Genomic DNA, 19,981 nt, shown 5'->3' with positions numbered 1-19,981 from the left:
GGGACAAGTTTCATGCATACTCTGGTTGGTGAAGTGTTGTCAGTGAGGTAGGTGGTGACTCATCGATATTAATGTTGATAGTGTGTTTCATGGGTCAAGAGAAGAAGGGTGTGACTCCAAACTGATCAAGGGACAAAGATCTGATTTGGTGACTTCATGATCAAGGTCGAGTGTCTAGGTGTTGATCAAGGTAGGTGAAGCTATTTGTGTGATCCCTTCATAGGTGTTTGACAAGTGCAAACCAAAAGAGATGTGTTTTCCAAATAGGGAAAACATATTCTAAATGCAATAGGATTAGCGGAGTCTGATTGACCCATTGCAGGTGGTTGATCTCTAAAAGGAGATCTAATTGAATTTGGTTTTCCTCGAGATCGATAAAGAAACCCTAGATCGCCAGAAGTTTGAATGTTGGTTATGGCAGGAAAACTCAAGTATAAATATGTTGACTCTTGACTAAAGAGTTTGATGATGCTGGAGGCTAGATGATGAAGGATAGAGTGTTAAAGAGTAGTAGAGAGAAAAATAGTTAGGGACTTCATCAAAGATCATATAGACTGTGCATTGGAGGTATAACTAGTGAGAGGGTTTAGTAGAGGCTTAATTGACAAGGTTAGAGTAACCCGTATACTACAAAGTGAGTTGCAGTGGGGTAAACCGATAGTTCTTGTACTTGCAGAAAGGTAGACAAGGATTTGTATTGCACTACGAGCAATTGATAAGATTTGGAAATCTAGAGAATGGTGCAGAGTTAAACCGGCAAGCTGATTACCAATGGTCCATAAAGAGAAGAGTACTGGCAGAGAAGTAGAAGAGGCTGAATCAGTAAGGTTGCAGCAGAGAGAAGGTGAGCAGAGAACTAACAAAGAGTTGTATAGAGGTGAACCGGTGGAGAGACATGCATAAGTGTTACAAATTTCATCTGTAACAAGGATATTACTTTAGTTTCAATATATGACATTCTAATCACTGAATTGGAGCTCAATGCAAGCGTTGGTGCTCCTTGGGTTGGTACCCTAAAATTAGGGTTTGGTGCTCCTTGCGTTGGTTCCCTAAAGTAGGAGTAGTACGTCTTGGGTTGGTGCCCTAAATGTTGTAACTGAGTGTTTCATTGTGAGGTAGGATTGGAGCAGTATACTCCAGCAAAATTTCTCATCAAGGTTTTTCCTATCTTGGGTTTTCCTCATACATTTGGTGTTATGTTATATCCCTTTTATGTGTGGTTTCTTTTTTGTTATCCTCCCATCTAACCAATATGTCTTCTTTATGTTAGATATATTAACCAATATATACACATAGGATAGAAAAGGGAAAAGTTTGGAAACCACTGATTCACCCCCCTGTTAGTGGCATCTTGTGTTCAACATGAATCATTTAACAGTTAAATTAATCTTTAAACTTAATTCACAAATCTAGAATAATTAGTAGAATTAATCAACTAAACCATCACAACACATGCACATAAATCAGACTCAATCAATACTAGGACTTACATGGAAAACCCAAGAAGGGAAAAGCCAAGAAGAATGCTAATTCTCAATATGAAAACAACAGTTAAGGTGATTTTTACAAAATATAGGTCACTGCTGAAATGCTCACTGCAAGAGGGCTCATTACCCAGAAAGGCTCACTGTCGAAGAAAGAAAGATAGAATAGAAAATCCACCACTGAAACACAATGTGCACTATCATAACTACTTGTGGTAACTATCTACAACACACTTCACAACAACAACTAGATTCTTTGAATCTCGTATATCTTCTGCAAACTTAGCCATTCACACAAATGTCACACTAACTCATCCAGATCATACACATACATATATTATCTTTGGGAAAATATAATCTTTCAAGTCAGTGAGGACAAAGATCTAAAATAGGTCACTACTAAACATTTAGGAGGTGGGAAGGAATGAGAAGTAGACAACATTACAATGCTTTACATAAAACACATCAACACGTTACATACATCACCAATATCAAACCCAAAATAGAATATTGTTACACAACCTTGCCTTCTGGATCAACACCTCAACATTCAAATCAAGTTGGACCCAAAAATAGGATTGAGTAACATCAGTAACACATCTTCCGAGAAGCCAAATCTTTTGGGAAATCACCAAAGGACCATCGACATCACATACATACCTATCTTCCACTATTGCTCAATATGTCACATCCAGACCTAAGGAGACCATAGGATTTGACATCAATTACAACATACAACATGATACTAAAGTTTTTTTATATGCTTCGTGAAGAGGAGGAAAGATAAAAAGAGGAAATAATGATCAAATGCAATGAAACAAGCAAATAAAACATTAAGAATGTCAAAAGACCATTATACCTTGTATCTTCTCCTTCAGATTGAGCTTGATGAGGTTGAACTTGCACCCTTATCTTCAACCTAATTGGATGTGCTCCTTTGTTTGATGTAGTTGGCTCTCCAAAATTGTGAACAAGATATTGCATGATGAGATGGAATAGATGGAAAATTGGCTAAGTGATAGGTGAATGAAAATTTGTCTAGAGTTTGGATACTTGGATTATTTTCTAGGATCAAATTGATAGCATAAACTTGGATAACTTGGAGATGTGAAATTGGAGTGTCCAATTTATAGGAGAAGAGAGGAGGAAATGAAGGGCTTGGATCGATTCAAAATGGAGGGTCACGATTGCAAGTAAGTCCACACATGGTCCAAGGGGATATGAAAGGACAACTATGGAATCCAAGAGATATCCTTTAAAGGTATTTCTTGTCTCTGCACTGCTCAAGGTTCATTGGGAAGGCTTACCAATGCACCTAGGGAAGGGAAAAGGAATAAAATATTCCTTTAGTGATGAGGAGAAGGAATTCAAAATTCCTTAAACAAATGCTCATAGGGATTGGAGGAATATAAAGGAATCAAAAATTCCTTGGGTGAAGGGATACCTAGAGGAATGTGATATTTTGAAAATCTCACATTCACCTAGGAAAAGGTCATTTAAGCAAGGTGGGTGAGTGAGGGGACAAGGAGTTGACTTTGTGGATAATCATGAGGATTAGCCACTAGCAACTCATTAGGAGAGGGATTAGAAGAATGATTAGGTGGGATTACAGAAAGTGGGATTTGTAGGAGGATTTCACTAGGAGAGAGAATGAGTGGAGAGAATTAAAAGTAGAAGAATAATGATAAGTGAGATTAGGGGTGCTTCTAGAAGAATTAATTAGGTTAATGACAAATTAGGAAAAGGTGATTTGTAGGAATCACCTAGATCAATTAATTAACTGAGATTAATTAATTAAAGGGTGGATTTGGGGAGAAGTAATTTTAGGAATTTTAGAAGAATAAAGGTAGATTGATTTATTAAATAAATTAGTCACTAGACTATAGTGACAATATTAATTATATTTAATTAATATTGAGAAAGAATAGGGATTGGCATAATTAATAAATTAACTATGCAAGGAAATTAAATAAATTAAAATAATTAATTTAAGTGTCTAAATTTTTCCCCTCTTTTACACAACAAAAAATTTGGCGATGGGTAAAAGATAGAAGAAGAAGGATACCCCAGTGCAAAGTACAGGTGGTGTATGCCCCCTTGAGAATTATTTCAGAATTTTTTGGAAAATTGATGGAAAATTATCGAAAAGAAGGAAGGAGAAGGGGTCATGAGTGAAGAAGAAAGAAAGGTAGAGGGGATTCAAAAAATAGAAGAGGAGATATAACAAGGGAGAACACAAAGGGAGTGGGCCCACAAGGAGGTCCATATAAGCCACACAAGGCCCAATGAAGGGTCATTGTCACACATAAGCATTGGAGCATTTTAGAGCCTAGAAGAAGAGAAGGAGAGATGGATCACATTCTGACACGTGAGCACCGTACCAAGAGGGTTCATCAATATGATAGACCTGAGGGCTATGGACCACCAGTATGTATGACTAACCTTCTTTGTGATCTTGTAGATTTAGGATAAAATTAGGGATTATAATAGGATTAGAAGTCTAATGAGGTGGATGAGTTTATCGTCAGTTCAGTGTATGCCCCTCTAGGGTAGTGTGAGCATTAGAGGTTAGGTTAGAAGTCTAATGAGGTTCTGGGGCAAGCAATCACATTTGGCATGGGCACTCATAGTAGGGACAATTAGGGTTAGGTTTAGGGTTGGGGAAGGGAAGTGTGACACGAGCATTCACGCTAGGGTAGGTTAGGGTTAGACTAGGGAGGGGAAAGGCAATGTGTTGTGAGTGTTCATGCTAGGGTAGGTTAGGGTTAGACTAGGGAGGGGAAAAGCTATGTGGTGGCACGTGCACTCACCCCAATTTGGTTAGGGGTCTAAGTGTCAAGTTTTGTTACAGCGTGCACCTATATTATAGCATGAGCACTATGGGTTTGGCGTGAGTGTTGACTAAATTAGCGCATGCACTAGAGGGTAAAGAAATGGGCAATTAATTATAAAATTTGGCTTGGGGGGAGGTCATAGATGCATCAAGGATAGGATAACGACCAAGAATATGAGATGAAGAAGTTGTTTTCTTGGATGCAGGTGGATTTGGGACCATTGGCTTCGAGGGAGAACTAGTCAGTGACCCTGAGATTGTATTTGTTGTTGCGGTCAGATGAGCTGGAGATCCTAGTTATTGTGGGATTGCATTTTTTCAGTAGGTAGCCAAGGATTCAAGGTCACATTTTGATGATGGAAACCTTACTAGAAAGATGGGATAGTAGGTATAACACCTTCCACCTACCTACCAGTGAGGTGACAATGACCTTACTGGATGTATGGAGGATCTTGAAGATCCCCATTCATGATGTGATCCTAGAGTATTGGTTAGATGCATCAAATTTCTACCTCCAAGAGGTTTGTGAGTATGATGCACTATCGATGTTGGATAGGAGCATAATGCATTTGGGTAGGGTGATGGGTATCTGATGTTGGCATTCTACACTCTTATGAGAATAGTTAACATTGTCATTGATGGAAACCAACTAGCAAGTCACTGGCAATTGGTTTCTACATGCCTGACATCATAAACTTCAAACACCGAAAGACACCGACATCGAGAGGCACTTACACCGGCATTCACATTACATCGACAACAAAGCATACCAACACCCTAGCTGACATGGGATAAACTTTTGTTTATTGTAATATAAATATCTTTTGTAAGTTGACATGGTATATTATGAAAAGACTCATATATGTATGAGATCTTATAAGTCATTTTGGTGTGTAGTAGAAGACATGTATGGTAGATAATAATTGTTTAGTGACAACAAAGGTTTTGGTTATTGACTGAGCTTAAACTGGTACTGAGCCTGGCATTAGAGATGTTGTTAGAGCAATACATTGTATTGGATTTGATAATCCACTTTTATAGTCAGTGTGATTCCTTATTGAGCAGTGAGCTCTAGGCTGTTAGCCTCCCTGCATGTGCAGGCCCCTTATTGTAAGTAGTATTTATTCATTGGCCAGTGAGTAAATATTGTGGGTCACAAATCCCACTGAGTTATTTCCCACACTAGGTTTCCTTGTTAAATATCTTATGTTATGGTGTGTTTCTATGCTATCTCTATTATTTCTGTTTACTGCATTAATTCTTATTTATCAGTACATTGTTTTCAATTACAAAGTTATATTAAATAAGTTTAAATATTCTTCTGATTGGTTAGACACTGATCCACCCCCCCTCTCAGTGTCTTTGGGACTATCATTGAATCTAACAATTGGTATCAGAGCCTGGTCCCCTATTTGCAAAAGCCTAACAGCTTGAGGGAGATTCTAACACCAGTACAGATGGGGAACTTAAGGAAATAGTTTGAAGGAGCTCTTGAAGATTTTTATGGAGAAAATTTAAAGAATATCAAACTTGAAGATGATCTAAGGACTGCTAAGGAATTCATTAAAGGACTTGAAGAAAATCTAGTTATAGCACAAAATAAGAGAAAGGAACTTCATGAGAAGATGCAAAATGATGATGATGAAAAATAGACTCTTAGAGACATTGCAAATAAGTTGAGACAAGAAAACAGTAATATGAAGAATGAAATGGAAGATATGACTATGAGGTTATGTAAGGCTATTAAAGATAGGAAGAAGAATGAAGAAGACTTGACTAGGAGACAATGATTCTAGAAATGAAAATCTGAGACTTGGTAATGAAAATGATATGCTAAAGACAGATCTGATTCACATGCAACATGATAAAGTTGAGCTTGTGAGACAAGTTGGAATTATGGAAAATGAGTTGGTTACTACAAATAAACACAAAGAAAAATTCAAGAAAAGTTCAGAAGAACTTGATGACATGCTTAAAAGACAGAAACCTGATGGAGATACAAATGAACTTGGATTTGAACATGGAGAAAGTTCCAATACTACAAACAATCAAGATTAGAACAAACCGGTAAGACAACGTAATGCTTATAAATTTAATGGGAAATGTTTTAATTGCAACAAATATGCTCACAGACAAAATCAATGTAGATTTAGAAATAATTAGAATATAAACTCACCCACCGGTCAATGTTACAAATGCAACAAAGTTGATCATAATTCAGAAAATTGCAAGAATGTAAAATGCTATGTTTGTGGAAGATTTGGGCATTTATCTAATCAATGCAGATCACAAACTGGTCAAGGATATGGAAAGGCTATTCAAAGGAATAATGTAACTTGTTATGCATGCAACAAGATTGGACATATTTCAAAAGCAAGAATGCACCGGTGAACAACAAAGGATCTAGTTTGAAGGGCAAAGAAAAGGTAGATGATGTAAAGCAAGAATTTTCAAAACAATGGATTAAGAAGAGTGATTAGAAAACTGATGAAACTATCTCTGCACCGGTAGAACAGAGTAATCCTCCACTGGCAGGAGATTCTTCATCTAATTGAGGAATAATCTTTAGGGGGTATTGTAGTAAGGTGAAAATCATGCATTCTACACTCAGTTGATGGTGAGAAGATACATTTCTTCTTTACCAGCGGATGTGTTAAGTTTTCACTTAACCAAAAAGCATTTAACAAAGTTTAAAGAACCTTTTTGGCTATAAAGCACCAAGAAACCCTTATTTTGAACTCACCGAGCATTCAAACGATCAGAGAGTATGAAACTGAGCAAGCACATTCTAAGGCAAAGCTGTGAAGTGTTTTTCAAGCATTCAAAATTTATTTTAAGAGGTATTTATCTTTGAAATGGCCTCCTCATCTTCTGTTCCTGAGTTTATTTTGAACCCTACCATTGTGGAAAATGTCAAATGCCCTAGACCCGTATTTAAGATTATCCCCGAGATTGCGAAACAAGATGATTCTGTAGGAGATTTTTCAAAAATTTTGAAGGGTGTAGCTTTTGTAGAAGACCCTAGAATTTATATACATTGCAACTTAGAAAACCTAGGGACCAAGGATCTAAAGAAGATATTCAATGAGGTTATTACCAATGGAAATTGTGTGATCAAACCTGAACATAAGATTGTGCAAGATTTAAGTTTTGTAGAGATTCTGAACATTCCTAAATTTCCAAAGTAAGTTGTTAGACTTGTATTGAGTAGTGTCCATAGTGAATTCATGTGGTTAGAGTCAGTTTGCAAAATAACTAGGGAAGCAATTAAGGAAGTTACTGGTTTACCTTCAACCGGTAGTAGGCCTGATAAAACCAAGAAGATACCTAACAGGGGAGTTATAGATTTAATCAGAGCCACATATGATAGTAGGTAACTTAGAGTAAATGATGTTAAGGATATCAATGTGAGATATGTGAATACATGGTACTAGGATACAAAGAAACTCATGCAAATAGACTAAATTATGTTTCTAGCCTGTGTATTCACAGTGCATATGAGATGGTGAACAATAATGCTAAGATTGATGTGTGTGAATGGATTAAAGATGAATTAATTGACAACCTAAAGAATATTATCAGAGATAAGAAAGGTACATTCCATTTTGGAAACCTTCTAGTATTCCTAATGTTGTACTTTACCAAGGAGATACCCGACATAGATCACAAGGATTTTGGTTATGACATCTTGATAGGAAGACAGATACAAGATGATTTCACCGGTATGGGCATAGATAGTATTAAGAATATCATAGAATAGTTGAAAACATTCTAATCTAAGATGAGAGTAAGAGAGAGACTACCATAGAGCATAATTGACAAATATGACAAGGAAATCTATTTTGTGATTAAGAGAGATGAAACTTGGATGGAAGCAGTAAGTCCTAGAACTATTTGGGTTATTGAGATGGGTTATGAGGTAGACCTATCTCTTCTAGAAACTTGTGCTAACGATCTACTTGATGCACCAAGAGAGTCATCTGAGAAACTCTTTGGAAATGCAGAAACCATAGAGAGTAATATATCTATACAGAAAAGGGCAAAGAGAAGAGAAAAATTTATCAAAGATGCCTCCAAGAAGGTCATGGAAATCAAAGAAAATGTCATGAATATTAGTGGTGTTCAACCCAACAATAAGAATAATAACTCTAGTTGAAGTCTCAACTCGAAGTTTTGACATTCACTTGGTAAAGTCACTATTTCTATAGCTAGTGTTCATTTGATTGTCAACCCAAGCACGTAATACTTGAAATGGGTCTGCACTATATATGCACTAAGTTCCTACAAAAGCTACTCTACATTATGGCAGAAACTAACATTATGCGGAAAAGATAAGAAAGAATTGAAACTATTGAAAGACTACAGGAAAACTTTTGCATTAACATAAATTCATTCAAGCAATACTGGCTAAGTTCAATGCTGATAAATAGAAATTACTCTATTTTGGTTTGGCTGCAGGAACAGTTAGTGTATTTGTTTCCAATGACTGGATGAACAGTTAATGCAAGAATGTCTACTATAGCTAAAGAAGAAAACCAATCTTAACAAAGGCACAAGAACACTCACCAAGTGGGGCCCCTTGGATGAGTGATTCCAGGCTTCCCAAAAACAACTCTAAGTGCTCATAATAACATATTTTTATTCATTGTTCTTCAAAAGTCATTACATGATTCAATATAAAAAGAAACTCAAAAAAACTTGTAACTTTATTTCCAAAATCCTCTGATCTTCTTTCTCTCTTTTCTTTCTAACCTCTGAGAAGAGATGAAGAGATTATTTTAAAAGAAAACATCTACTTTAAACAACACAAATCACACTAAAGAGAAGAGGCGGATAACTAACTGAGAAAGGAGATAGCTAGAGTTAAGCTGCAAAAAATGTGAGACTAAACCGAACCATAGTCATAACATACTGTGGTGGTATTTACAACACTAATGTCCACTTGAGTTAGACATCAGTAGTATCATGTGATTGCTTCTCTTCTGTTGTTCCTTACACTCTACAACATATTTGATGTTTGATCTTTCAGTCATCTCCTTGAATATCTCTTCTTGCAACTGGCATGATAGGAGAGCTTCCACCGCAACATCATTTATCCCTTGCACTTCAAAATAAATAACATACATATTTTAATTAATCAAAACATCAATTAATTTCACACATGATATTGCCTTAAACAATCCGCATGGCAACAGGAATGAATAACATGGCTGCAGGAATAAACTGGCAAAGACAAAACATGTTTTAATAAGTCTAGGCTAACATCTGAAATACATATAGTAAACTTCCAATACATAATTACTATTATGTAAATCAAAATATGACAAAAGCTTAAGAGTTATAAGGATAAAAATATTACAATGTCTCAACTCATCATGCCCCCCAACTTTAAGGTCTTGTTGATCCTCCAGAAAGAGGAAAATTTCTGATTCTTGCACTAACTCTTAGGTCACCAATGGTTCCTTGACCTGTTCCTCCTGAAGCTAAATTCCAGTAAAACCCTTTCATCTTTTCCAACCTGGACCATTTGGCCTCTTCTGTAACTGCTTCATAGGGCTTATCTATAGTCTTACATCCCAAAAATTGCCACATAAGAATAGGAGGCTGAAAGATCAAAGGTAACCAGTTATTGGTTTTCACTCTATCTAGTTGTATATATTTAGGGGCTCTTTGCATAGCTACATCGAAATTTGGTAGTGAATGAGGTTCTCCCTATTTCAATTTTTCTAGAAATTTATTCCAATGCTGAGTTAAACCATAAATTGTAGCTGCACTTTCATTTTGAACTAAATTCTGATACGCTTGGAATATTTCTTCCCTCATCGGCAGCACTAGATTCCTAACATCTTTCCTTACCAGTAGCTTCTACCATTCATAATAAAGACATCTTGGCTCTTTTGCTTCCTTCATCAATGGAAATGGACAATCAAATTTGAAATCCTTGTGCGCTCTGGCTTGTGCTCCCATGCTGATCTCATTTTGAATCCATGACATTAAAGCTTTTATGTGGATATCACCAATGTATAACAAGGGATTCCACTCACTATCAGAATCTACAACATAGTTATGCAAATAAAGTTCACACAACAAATTTTTCATAGCTCCCAGGGAATTTTGGTAAGCATCATAAAATTCCTCAATGGTTTCTAAAGAGGGGCTAAGGTCCCTGACAATGTGGTTCAATTTGAAATTTAAATATCCCTCCCTTACATGCAGAGCATAAACTCTTGGCGGTGCCCTACATTGTATCAATTTGGGGACCATACTAGTGATTGTATCAACTTTAGCCTCTAATTCTTGAATTTTATTATCCCCCTTTTCACTTTCCCGTTTTTGTTTGTCAATAATCCCCTATAATCTAGCCCTCTATTTCCCATTGCCTATAAAATGTTAACGCAATAGATAAACTTCTCAGGGATTATGGAGGTCTAATAGTTGTTACCTTAGGCCGTGGAATCTCTTCAACAAGTTCCTCAAGATGCTCTTCCACATATAATAGATTTGAGAGTCTATCAACACCATCTTCCTTCTGAGTTTCAACATCTATAGGGCTCCCTTCTTTTGATGCTTCAACTGAAATAACCTCTATTGGATCACCTGCTGGATGGGCCTTCCAGGTTTTTCTCTGACTCCTTCTCACATAAACCTTTGGAGTAGCTGTAGGAATGGTTTTTACATGTGGCTTTACTACAGGAGTATTTCTTTTTAACCTATGCCTCTTAGATGTAGGAGAAACTTGAGTTGCCTATGGTTGAACCATAGGTTCATCATCTGTATCAATTATTTCCAATTCTTTCCCTTTTCTTTTAGAAGATGCCACTCCTTTATGAAAAGAAGTGGAGGGCTACTCAATGCTTGTCTTAGCCATCTCTTTCTCCATAATAGTAACAACTCCTTCAGCAGTAGGAGATTCATTCTTTGCAAAAACTATAGGAGAATAGGGTTTTTCAATATTTTATTTTTCAATTGTTGGCTCATTTGCAATAGGAACATCTTCAACCCTAAATTGCAATATGTCTTCAAATACCCCCCATTCCATCTGTGAAACATCCCTAAGAGAATATTCTACCAGCAATTTAATCAGACCATGATGGCTGACATAACGATTTCCTTTCGTTCATGTTTCTTTGGCACTTATGAAAATGAGGTGGTATAAAAAATTAGGAACATTCACTCTCCGACCATGCTATAAATAACTAAGCAATTTGAAATGGGGTGAATGTAAATTTGAATACCTCCCTTCATAAGTAGTTTACTTCATTACATATAAAGCCACCTAGGGCCACTTGGCTGCAAGGGAAACACTCCTGGTTCCTTGCTTGTCCATTGTTAGAGGTCCATCTGTGGGAAGTGTAAACTCTGCTCTAGCACTTCTGGTGTCTTTTGATTCTAGAAACAATTCTCCTTCCTATGGCAACCCTACAACTTCAACTATCTACTGCTCTATAGCAATGACCCTTAATCCTTTAATAGTAGCCTCTCCTTCATTAAATGAATGCATAAACTCTAAGGCAATTTCTTTATTATAATCCCTTATTTTCAAAAAGTAGACAATCCAACCATGTTGCCTAAAATAATGCTCACAAAGAGCATCCTGTAGCAACGCATCATGGACTGTTGGTCCATGGCCAATTGGATCTCCACCCATTTCTTAATCTGTTAATGTAGAAAACTCTGCAGTTGAGAAACGAAGAAAAAAAATATTCTACAGACTGAAAAATTGAAATTTCCTTACCTATTTCCAAATTTGGTAGCAAAGTTCATTACTTTCTTATGCCAAAGAATATCTTATTAAATAAATGATGGCAAGCAAACAAATCAAGGTATTGAAAAGGATGAGTAATTACTAATTTTGGAAACCAAACCATAAAACACCCCACCCCAAACTTAATTTGGCACGTGTCCACACAGGATTTAAGGATTTAGGGAAGTGTACGCAGATTTAGAAAAGGAAATAATCATAATGAAATCATAAATGTCTAATTAAAATAAAATAAAATATGTACATACCTGTAGTCGCATGAAAAGAATGGAAAAATGAAATGAAATGACAGATAAGGAAATGAGATGGGATGATGTGTATGGAAAATTTTATTTATGGAGAATAATATTTCCATAAGACATGGAAATATTTTTGTGAAATGACGCAAGGAGAATTATGAAGTGGCAAGCATGTTCATTGTAGTGGCTACAAGAACCTTACCTCCAATACTTTGCTCAATTGCAGAAGGAACTTGATCAGTGGTTGTAGGAACTTGATCAGTTGCTGCAAGAACTTGTGTTTGATCCTTTTTAGCAAATTTCTGCAGGAACTCCTCTTTGATGGCCGACTTATGATAAAGATGTAATTTGTGACCATTTACCAAAATCTTGAACCAAACTAGGTCGGTTGTGGTCAAACAAACAACTCCATTGTTGAAAACTTCCTCTATCTCATATGGACCTAACCATCTGGTTTACATCTTTCCCATAATATCTTTATATGTGGATCGTACAATATTGCCCAATCACCTGCTTTGAACTTTTTCTCTTTGATGTATTTATCATGCCACTTTTCTCTCTGATTTTGAATCACTTCTGTCTATTGGACATCCATTTTTCTCCATTCATCGAGAGCATTCAATTGCTGAATACGTTCCTTTTGTGCTTGAGAAAGTGTCATAGTTAATTGCAAGTTGTCCTCAAAGGTTTATGCTCAAACTCAATAGGCATCATTGTTGCTTTTCCATACACCATCTCAAAAGATGTAAAACGAATTGTTGTCTTCCAAGTTGTTTTGTATGCCCAAATTACTTTTGAAATTCTATGAGACTAGTCTTTTTTATGAAAAACTACTGTCTTGGTAAGAATAGCCTCAACCTCCCTATTTGTAACCTCTACTTGTTCATTAGCTTGTGGATGATATGGGGTAGATTTTATGTGCCTTATATTGTATTCATTCAAGGTTGCAATCAATGTTAAAGTAAATTGTGAGCCTTGGTCTCATAAATTTTCCCTTGGTACTCCATATCTTGTATATATGTCCTCATAAAGGAGCTCAACCACTTTATTATCTCTTGCATGTGTCATGGCATGAGCCTCCACCCATTTGGTTACATAATATGTACATACTAAAATGTAGGATTTTCCATTAGAAGGGGGATCAATTGGGCCAACAAAATCTAATCCTCATTTATCAAACCATGCAACCAATATTTGTGGATACAATGGCATCTCATCAAATTTAGTAGGTATCCCCATGTGCTGGCATCTGTCACATTTTCTTGTATATTGTGATGCATCCTTATATAATGTGGGCCAATAGTATCATGTATTTAGTATTTTGAGTGTTGTTCTTTTAGCAGCAAAATGTCCTCTACATGGCTCATCATGACATGCATGTAGGATATCATATGTTTCATCTTCTCTTACACATTTTCTCATGACTTGGTCAGGTCCAGTATAAAACAAACAATTAGCAATCCATGAGAAGTTAAAGCTTTTCTCCACTAACAACCTTCTTTCCTTAGCAGAGAAATGAAGTGGCATTTTAGCAACAACTAAATAGTTGGCAATATTAGCATACCAGGGAGTGTGGGCTTGTATAAGGAATAGATGTTCATCTAGAAAAGCATTATCTATGGCTATAGGATCTTCCTGTAATTGAAGTCTTGAAAGATAATCTGCAACCACATTGGACTTTCTTAGTTTATCAATAACTCTGATATCAAATTCTTGCATCAACAATAACCAACAAGCTAATCTACTAGTAATTGAAGGCTTATTCATGAGATATCTGATTGTAGTATGATCAGTATGCACAAATATGGGATACCCTGTTATATAATGCCTAAATTTTTTGAGTACATACATAACTGTTAACATTTCCTTTTCAATGATTGTGTAATTTAACTCAGGCCCCTGTAAGTTCTTGCTAATATAATATATTGCACTCTCCAAGTTATCAATCTTCTATCCTAAGACTGATCCTATTGCATAATCAGATGCATCTATATGAATTTGAAATTGTAAAGACCAATTTAGACATTTATGAACTGGTGCTTGGGTCAAAGCATGCTTAAGCTTCAAAAAAGCTTCATTGCATGAAGAAGTCCATTTAAATTCCATATCCTTGGTAAATAGAGAATATAAGGGACTTGCAATTTTGCTGAAATCTTTGATAAACCTTCTATAGTGTCCAGCATGACCAAGGAAACTTCTAACATCTTTTTGTTTTACCGGTGCATTGATATTTTGAATGACTTCAATTTTTGTTGGGTCAACCTGTATTCCTTTTATAGAGATGTGATGACCAAGGACTATTCCTTCCTGCATCATTATGAAGCACTTCTCACTGTTTAATGACAAACTATATTCTTCACACCATTGCAAAACTTTCTTCAGGTTCCCTAATGCTTCTTCAAATTCAAAACCATAAGTTGTAAAGTCATCCATATAAATTTCCATGATGTCTTGAGAAATATTTGAAAATATATTGATCACTGCTATTTGAAAACTGGCTGGAGCATTACACAATCCAAAAGGAAGAACAAAATATGCATATGTTCCCCAAGGACAAGTAAATGTGGTATTCTCTTGGTCCTCTAGGGCTATCTGAATCTAATTGTAACCACTGAATCCATCTAGAAATGAAAAGTATCTCTTCCCAGCCAAAGAGTCTAATACGTGATCCACAAATAGCAATGGAAAATGATCTTTTCTTGTTGCTAAGTTCAAATCTCTATAATCAACACATACCCTCCATTTTCCTCCTTTCTTAGGAACTATTACCAAAGGTGATACCCATTGGCTATCAGAGATAGGATAGATAAACCCAGCCTTTAACAACTTCTCCAATTCCTCTTTAACTATTTCTTTTAATGCAGGATCGATTCTTCTTTGTGGTTGTCTGAGTGGGTAGGATTCTTCTTTTATATAGATACGATGGGTACAAACTGTTGGATCTATTCAATGCATTTCCTTGTACTCCCATGCAAAGGCATGTTTATGACATTTAAGCAAGTCCATGAGTGCTACTTTTTGAGTATCTACAAGATTACTATTGACATTCAAATATTTATTCAAAACAACTTCTATTTTGATAGTAATATCAAGCTGGAATATATCATAAAAATGACAAGTACAAACTTCCTGGGGCAACAGAGTATGCAATATATTAGTGCCCATAGGAAAGTCTAAATCTACAATATTTGGTTCCAACTCCTACAATTGTTGTTCTTGGTTTAACTCATTTGTCAGAATTTTATAAATAATTGAGTCTTCATCATGTAATTGCATGAATGTCCCTCAATTAATCATCATTAGGTGATTAATAGATTCAACTCCCTCAGATTCTTCTCCCAAAGTAGGCTAAACGACTTGTTGTTGATCAAACTGGGGCTAAGCAGGAGAATACAAAGCTGGTGTTTTTGTAGAGTTCCCATCTGAAATAGTCATATCCCCTGATCTATATCCAATATATGCATCAGCTGTGGCAAGCCAAGGTCTTCCCAAAATCACTGGATATCCTTCCAATGTTGCCTTTGGAGACAAAATCATAATGTATGCAGGGTATTCCCAAAAATCCAAAATAACAACCACATCTTCAATCATACCATTAGGTCGCACTGTTGAGCTGTCAGCAAGCTATAGGACTGTAGGTGTAGGCTTGAGACTATTGATTTCAAGCTACTGCATTACTTCTCTTGTCATCACATTAATGGCTACCCCTAAATCAACTAAAACATTCCTTACCTGGGTGCCATTAATGACTATATTCACAACAGGACTGCCAGGATCAGAATATTTAGGAATTGAAACCTTTCCTAGCATAATATCTGCTAGTTGACCCATCACATGCACTATTGGCAAATCCTTCTTCTTCCTGCCAAGTTTTTTTAGACATGCCTCCCTAAGTGCCTTACTGTATATAGGAACATCTTTTATTGCTTGCAACAATGGAATTTTAACACATACATGTTTTAGTTGATCTATGATATCAAAACCTTGCTCTTGTTCTATAAGAACTTCCTTTTCTTGCAATCTCTAGGGAAATGGTGGTAGTCTCTGCTTTTGAGGTATTGTGGTTGTTGGATTAGAGATTTCTTGTTCTTCTTGCACCTCAATGATAATTGGAGGAGATGGATTAGGCAGAGTTGTCCCAAATTTTTGGTGAATATCACTTATAGATAGAGAATAGGTTGGGTATTGATTAGGGTCAGTTGAATAAGCTTCTTGTTATTGTTGAGATTTAATATTAGGATTTGGCATTGGCTGAGTGGGAAATTGCATTGGTTTAGGTAGAACAATATTGGCTATAGGGGAGGCATTATTACAGGTGGTTGTGGTTGTTGAATAGGCTGCTGATATCTAGAAGATTGGGTAGTCCATGGTTGACTACCCCTCCATTGAGGAGTAGGTTGCCAATTCCATTGAAATTGGCTCCCTTGGCCCTGAGGTGGATACCAATTTCCTTGTGGTTACTGCCACTGTGGTAATTGATTAGCAAAATGCTGCCTTTGGCCTTGAGAACCATACAAGTTTGGATAATTACCAAAATTTTGAGCATATGGTGATTGCCATTGATTATTTGGTTCATAAGAATTTCCACTATAACCAGAAAAAGAAAGTGGATCCGAAGGCATACCTTATCTTTGGAAATTTGGCCTTCTTTGAGCAACATAGAAAACTTGTTCATCCTCACATTGTATTGGCTTGAAGTTAGGAACCTCAAGATTTGCAACCATTTTACATTTGCAGTCCTTTTTTCTCTGTCTACAATGAGGGCAAAATTCTGCAAGAAATGCATCAGCTTATTCATGCTTCTTCTTAGTTGAAAGTGTATCCAGTTGAGTAGCCATATTGTTTATGATGTCCTCCTTAAATTCCTTCAATAAATGGATAAGTTCCATTCTAAAAACTCCAATACTAGATGTTGATGAAGGCACTCCTGGCTTGAAATGCCTATTCTTTTTAGAAGCATATCTGGAATACTTCTTACAAATTTTTCCTATTTCATTCCACGTAGACTGTGTAATGTCACCTCCTCCCATAAGATCCAAAGCATCGATGCATTCATCATTGATTGCCCTAAAAAATATCAACTTGAGGGAATTTTTATTTAGAGTACTATGCTTGGACTTTTTGACACTAAACATAAACCTTTCCAGATAATCTTCAAGACTCTCATCTTCTTTCTATGTCATTCTAAAAATATCATCCCCATGACGATTAGTGCCTCTACAATAATCTTTATACTTTGCAAGAAACAATCATTTCATCTCATTCCATGTATTGATTGTGCTACTACCCAAGCTCATAAACCATCTTAAAGATTATTCTTTCAAGGTGGCAGGAAATATTTTGAGTCTATGGGCATCTGTAGTATAATCAAAACTCCTATAGAGAACATCAAACTCAAACAGAAATGTGTCTGGATCCTCTCTCACCAATCTATAGAATTTAGGGAGGGAAGAAGCCAAAATGTTCTTGAGATTAGCATTATCATGTTGATCAGATATGAGAAACTCAAACGTTGGGTCCAAAGGTGGTGGTGGTGGATTATTTCCACCAAGAGGTGGGTTTCCTTGCATTGGACTTGTGGGTGGAGTTACTATATGAAATTATTCTTGTGGGGGTCCAAAGAGGAATCGAAGACTGCCTTTTAGAAATTCAGATTCAAGGTGTTTTAAATTCTTTGGGGTTTGACAAAGTTTAGCAAAAGGATTTATGTCCGGGGAATTAATTTCTACATGTTTATGATGTCTGGGTAGAAATCTAGCTAGAACATCTCTTCTTTGCCTCTGCATGTTAGTTCATCATTTTTTTTTGAACAATCAGGTATGCCTAAAAAACAATTAACTGAAAACTAAAAAGACAATAACCATAACAGGTTCTTAGTTCAACACCATCCCCGACAACGATGCCAAAAATGTTCAACCCAACAATAAGAATACTAACTCTAGTTGAAGTCTCAACCTGAAGTTTGGACATTCACTTGGTAAAGTCACTATTTGTATAGCTAGTGCTCATTTGATTGTCAACCCAGGGATGAAATACTTGAAATGGGTCTGCACTACATATGCACTAAGTTCCTGCAACAGCTATGCTACATTACTGCAACAACTAACATTATGTGGAAAAGATAAGAAAGAATTGAAACTATTGGAAGGCTACAGGAAAAATTCTACATTAACATAAATTCATTCAAGCAATACTGGCTAAGTTCAATGCTGATAAATAGAAATTACTCTATTTTGGTTTGGCTACAAGAATAGTTAGTGGATCTGTTTCCAATGGCTGCAGGAATAGTCAATGCAAGAACATCTACTGCAGCTAAAGAAGAAAACTAATCTTAACAAAGGCACAGGAACACTCACCAAGTGGGCCCCCTTGGATGAGTGATTCTAGGCTTCCCAAAAACAACTCTAAGTGCTCAGAATAACATATTTTTATTCAGTGTTCTTCGGAAGTCATTACATGATTCAACATAAAAAGAAACTCAAAAACACTTGTAACTTTATTTCCAAAATCCTCTGCTTTGCTTTCTCTCTTTTCTTTCTAACCTCTGAGAAGAGATGAAGAGCTTATTTTAAAAGAAAACATCTACTTTAAACAACACAGATCACATCGAAGAGAAGAGGCAGATAACTAATCAAGAAAGGAGATAGCTAGAGTTAAACTACTCCAAATGCGGATCTAAACCGAACCACAGTCATAACATACTGTGGTGGTATTTACAACACTAATGTCCACTTGAGTTAGACATTAGTAGTATTGCATGATTACTTCTCCTCTGTCATTCCTTACGCTCTTCAACATCTTTGTTGTTCGATCTTTCAGTCATCTCCTTGAATATCTCTTCTTGCAACTGGCATGATAGGAGAGCTTCCACCGCAACATCATTTATTCCTGCACTTCAAAATAAATAACATAAAAGAACATATATACATATTTTAATTAATCAGGACATCTATTAATTTCACACATGATATTGCCTTAAACAATCCGCATGGCAATAAGAATGAATAACATGGCTACAGGAATAAACTGGCAAAGACAAAACATGTTTTAATAGGGTTAGGCTAACATCTGAAATACATATAGTAAACTTCCGATACATAATTACTATTATGTAAATCAAAATATGACAAAAGATTAAGAGTTCTAAGGATAAAAACATGCCAATGTCTCAACTCATCAAGTGGTATATCAGCCAGTGAGCTTGAAGGACTACAACCTGAAGCACATGTTTCACTGGTTGTAACATCATCCGATACTAACAGTGATAAGGCTACTGAGTTTAAAAGAGTACAAAGGAAGAGAAAACCCTCACCAGTACCCTCTCCTTCACCTAAGAAAACTAGAACACTAAGGAAGAAACAACAAGTAATTAGGGAACCAAAGAAGAAACTTACACCTAAGAAGAAATAGACACCAGTTACCCCCACATTGAATGATTTATTGAATGGGATTACAGAGGAAGGTAATCTATCTAATGTAAATAAATAGTATATTTCTTCAAATGATTTTGACAAAAGCACAATTGAAGAAAGTATTATTTTGCACTTACATATTTACAAGAAAGTTTTGATAGAAGTGATTGATGAGATACCAAATGATCTCTACATGAGATTGGAAGCTAAAAGGCTATCTATAATGGAACTGGACAAAAAGTTGAAATTTG

General features: G+C 36.1%; 1 protein-coding gene across 1 annotated transcript in view; it reads right to left on the bottom strand.

The window, feature by feature from the left end:
• LOC131859086 (tabersonine 16-hydroxylase 1-like) overlaps positions 1–19,981 on the bottom strand; it is a 111,910-nt gene that overhangs the window by 55,083 nt on the left and 36,846 nt on the right. The window contains exon 2 of the mRNA XM_059212614.1: positions 10,760–11,062. Within this exon, the coding sequence (XP_059068597.1) occupies positions 10,760–11,062 (303 nt within the window). The remainder of the gene's footprint in view (positions 1–10,759; positions 11,063–19,981) is intronic.

The sequence above is a fragment of the Cryptomeria japonica genome, chromosome 10 (assembly GCF_030272615.1).
Source record: "Cryptomeria japonica chromosome 10, Sugi_1.0, whole genome shotgun sequence".
NCBI classification, from domain to species: domain Eukaryota; kingdom Viridiplantae; phylum Streptophyta; class Pinopsida; order Cupressales; family Cupressaceae; genus Cryptomeria; species Cryptomeria japonica.
Note: the sequence above shows the minus strand (reverse complement) of the source record. Positions and strands in the feature narration are given on the sequence as shown.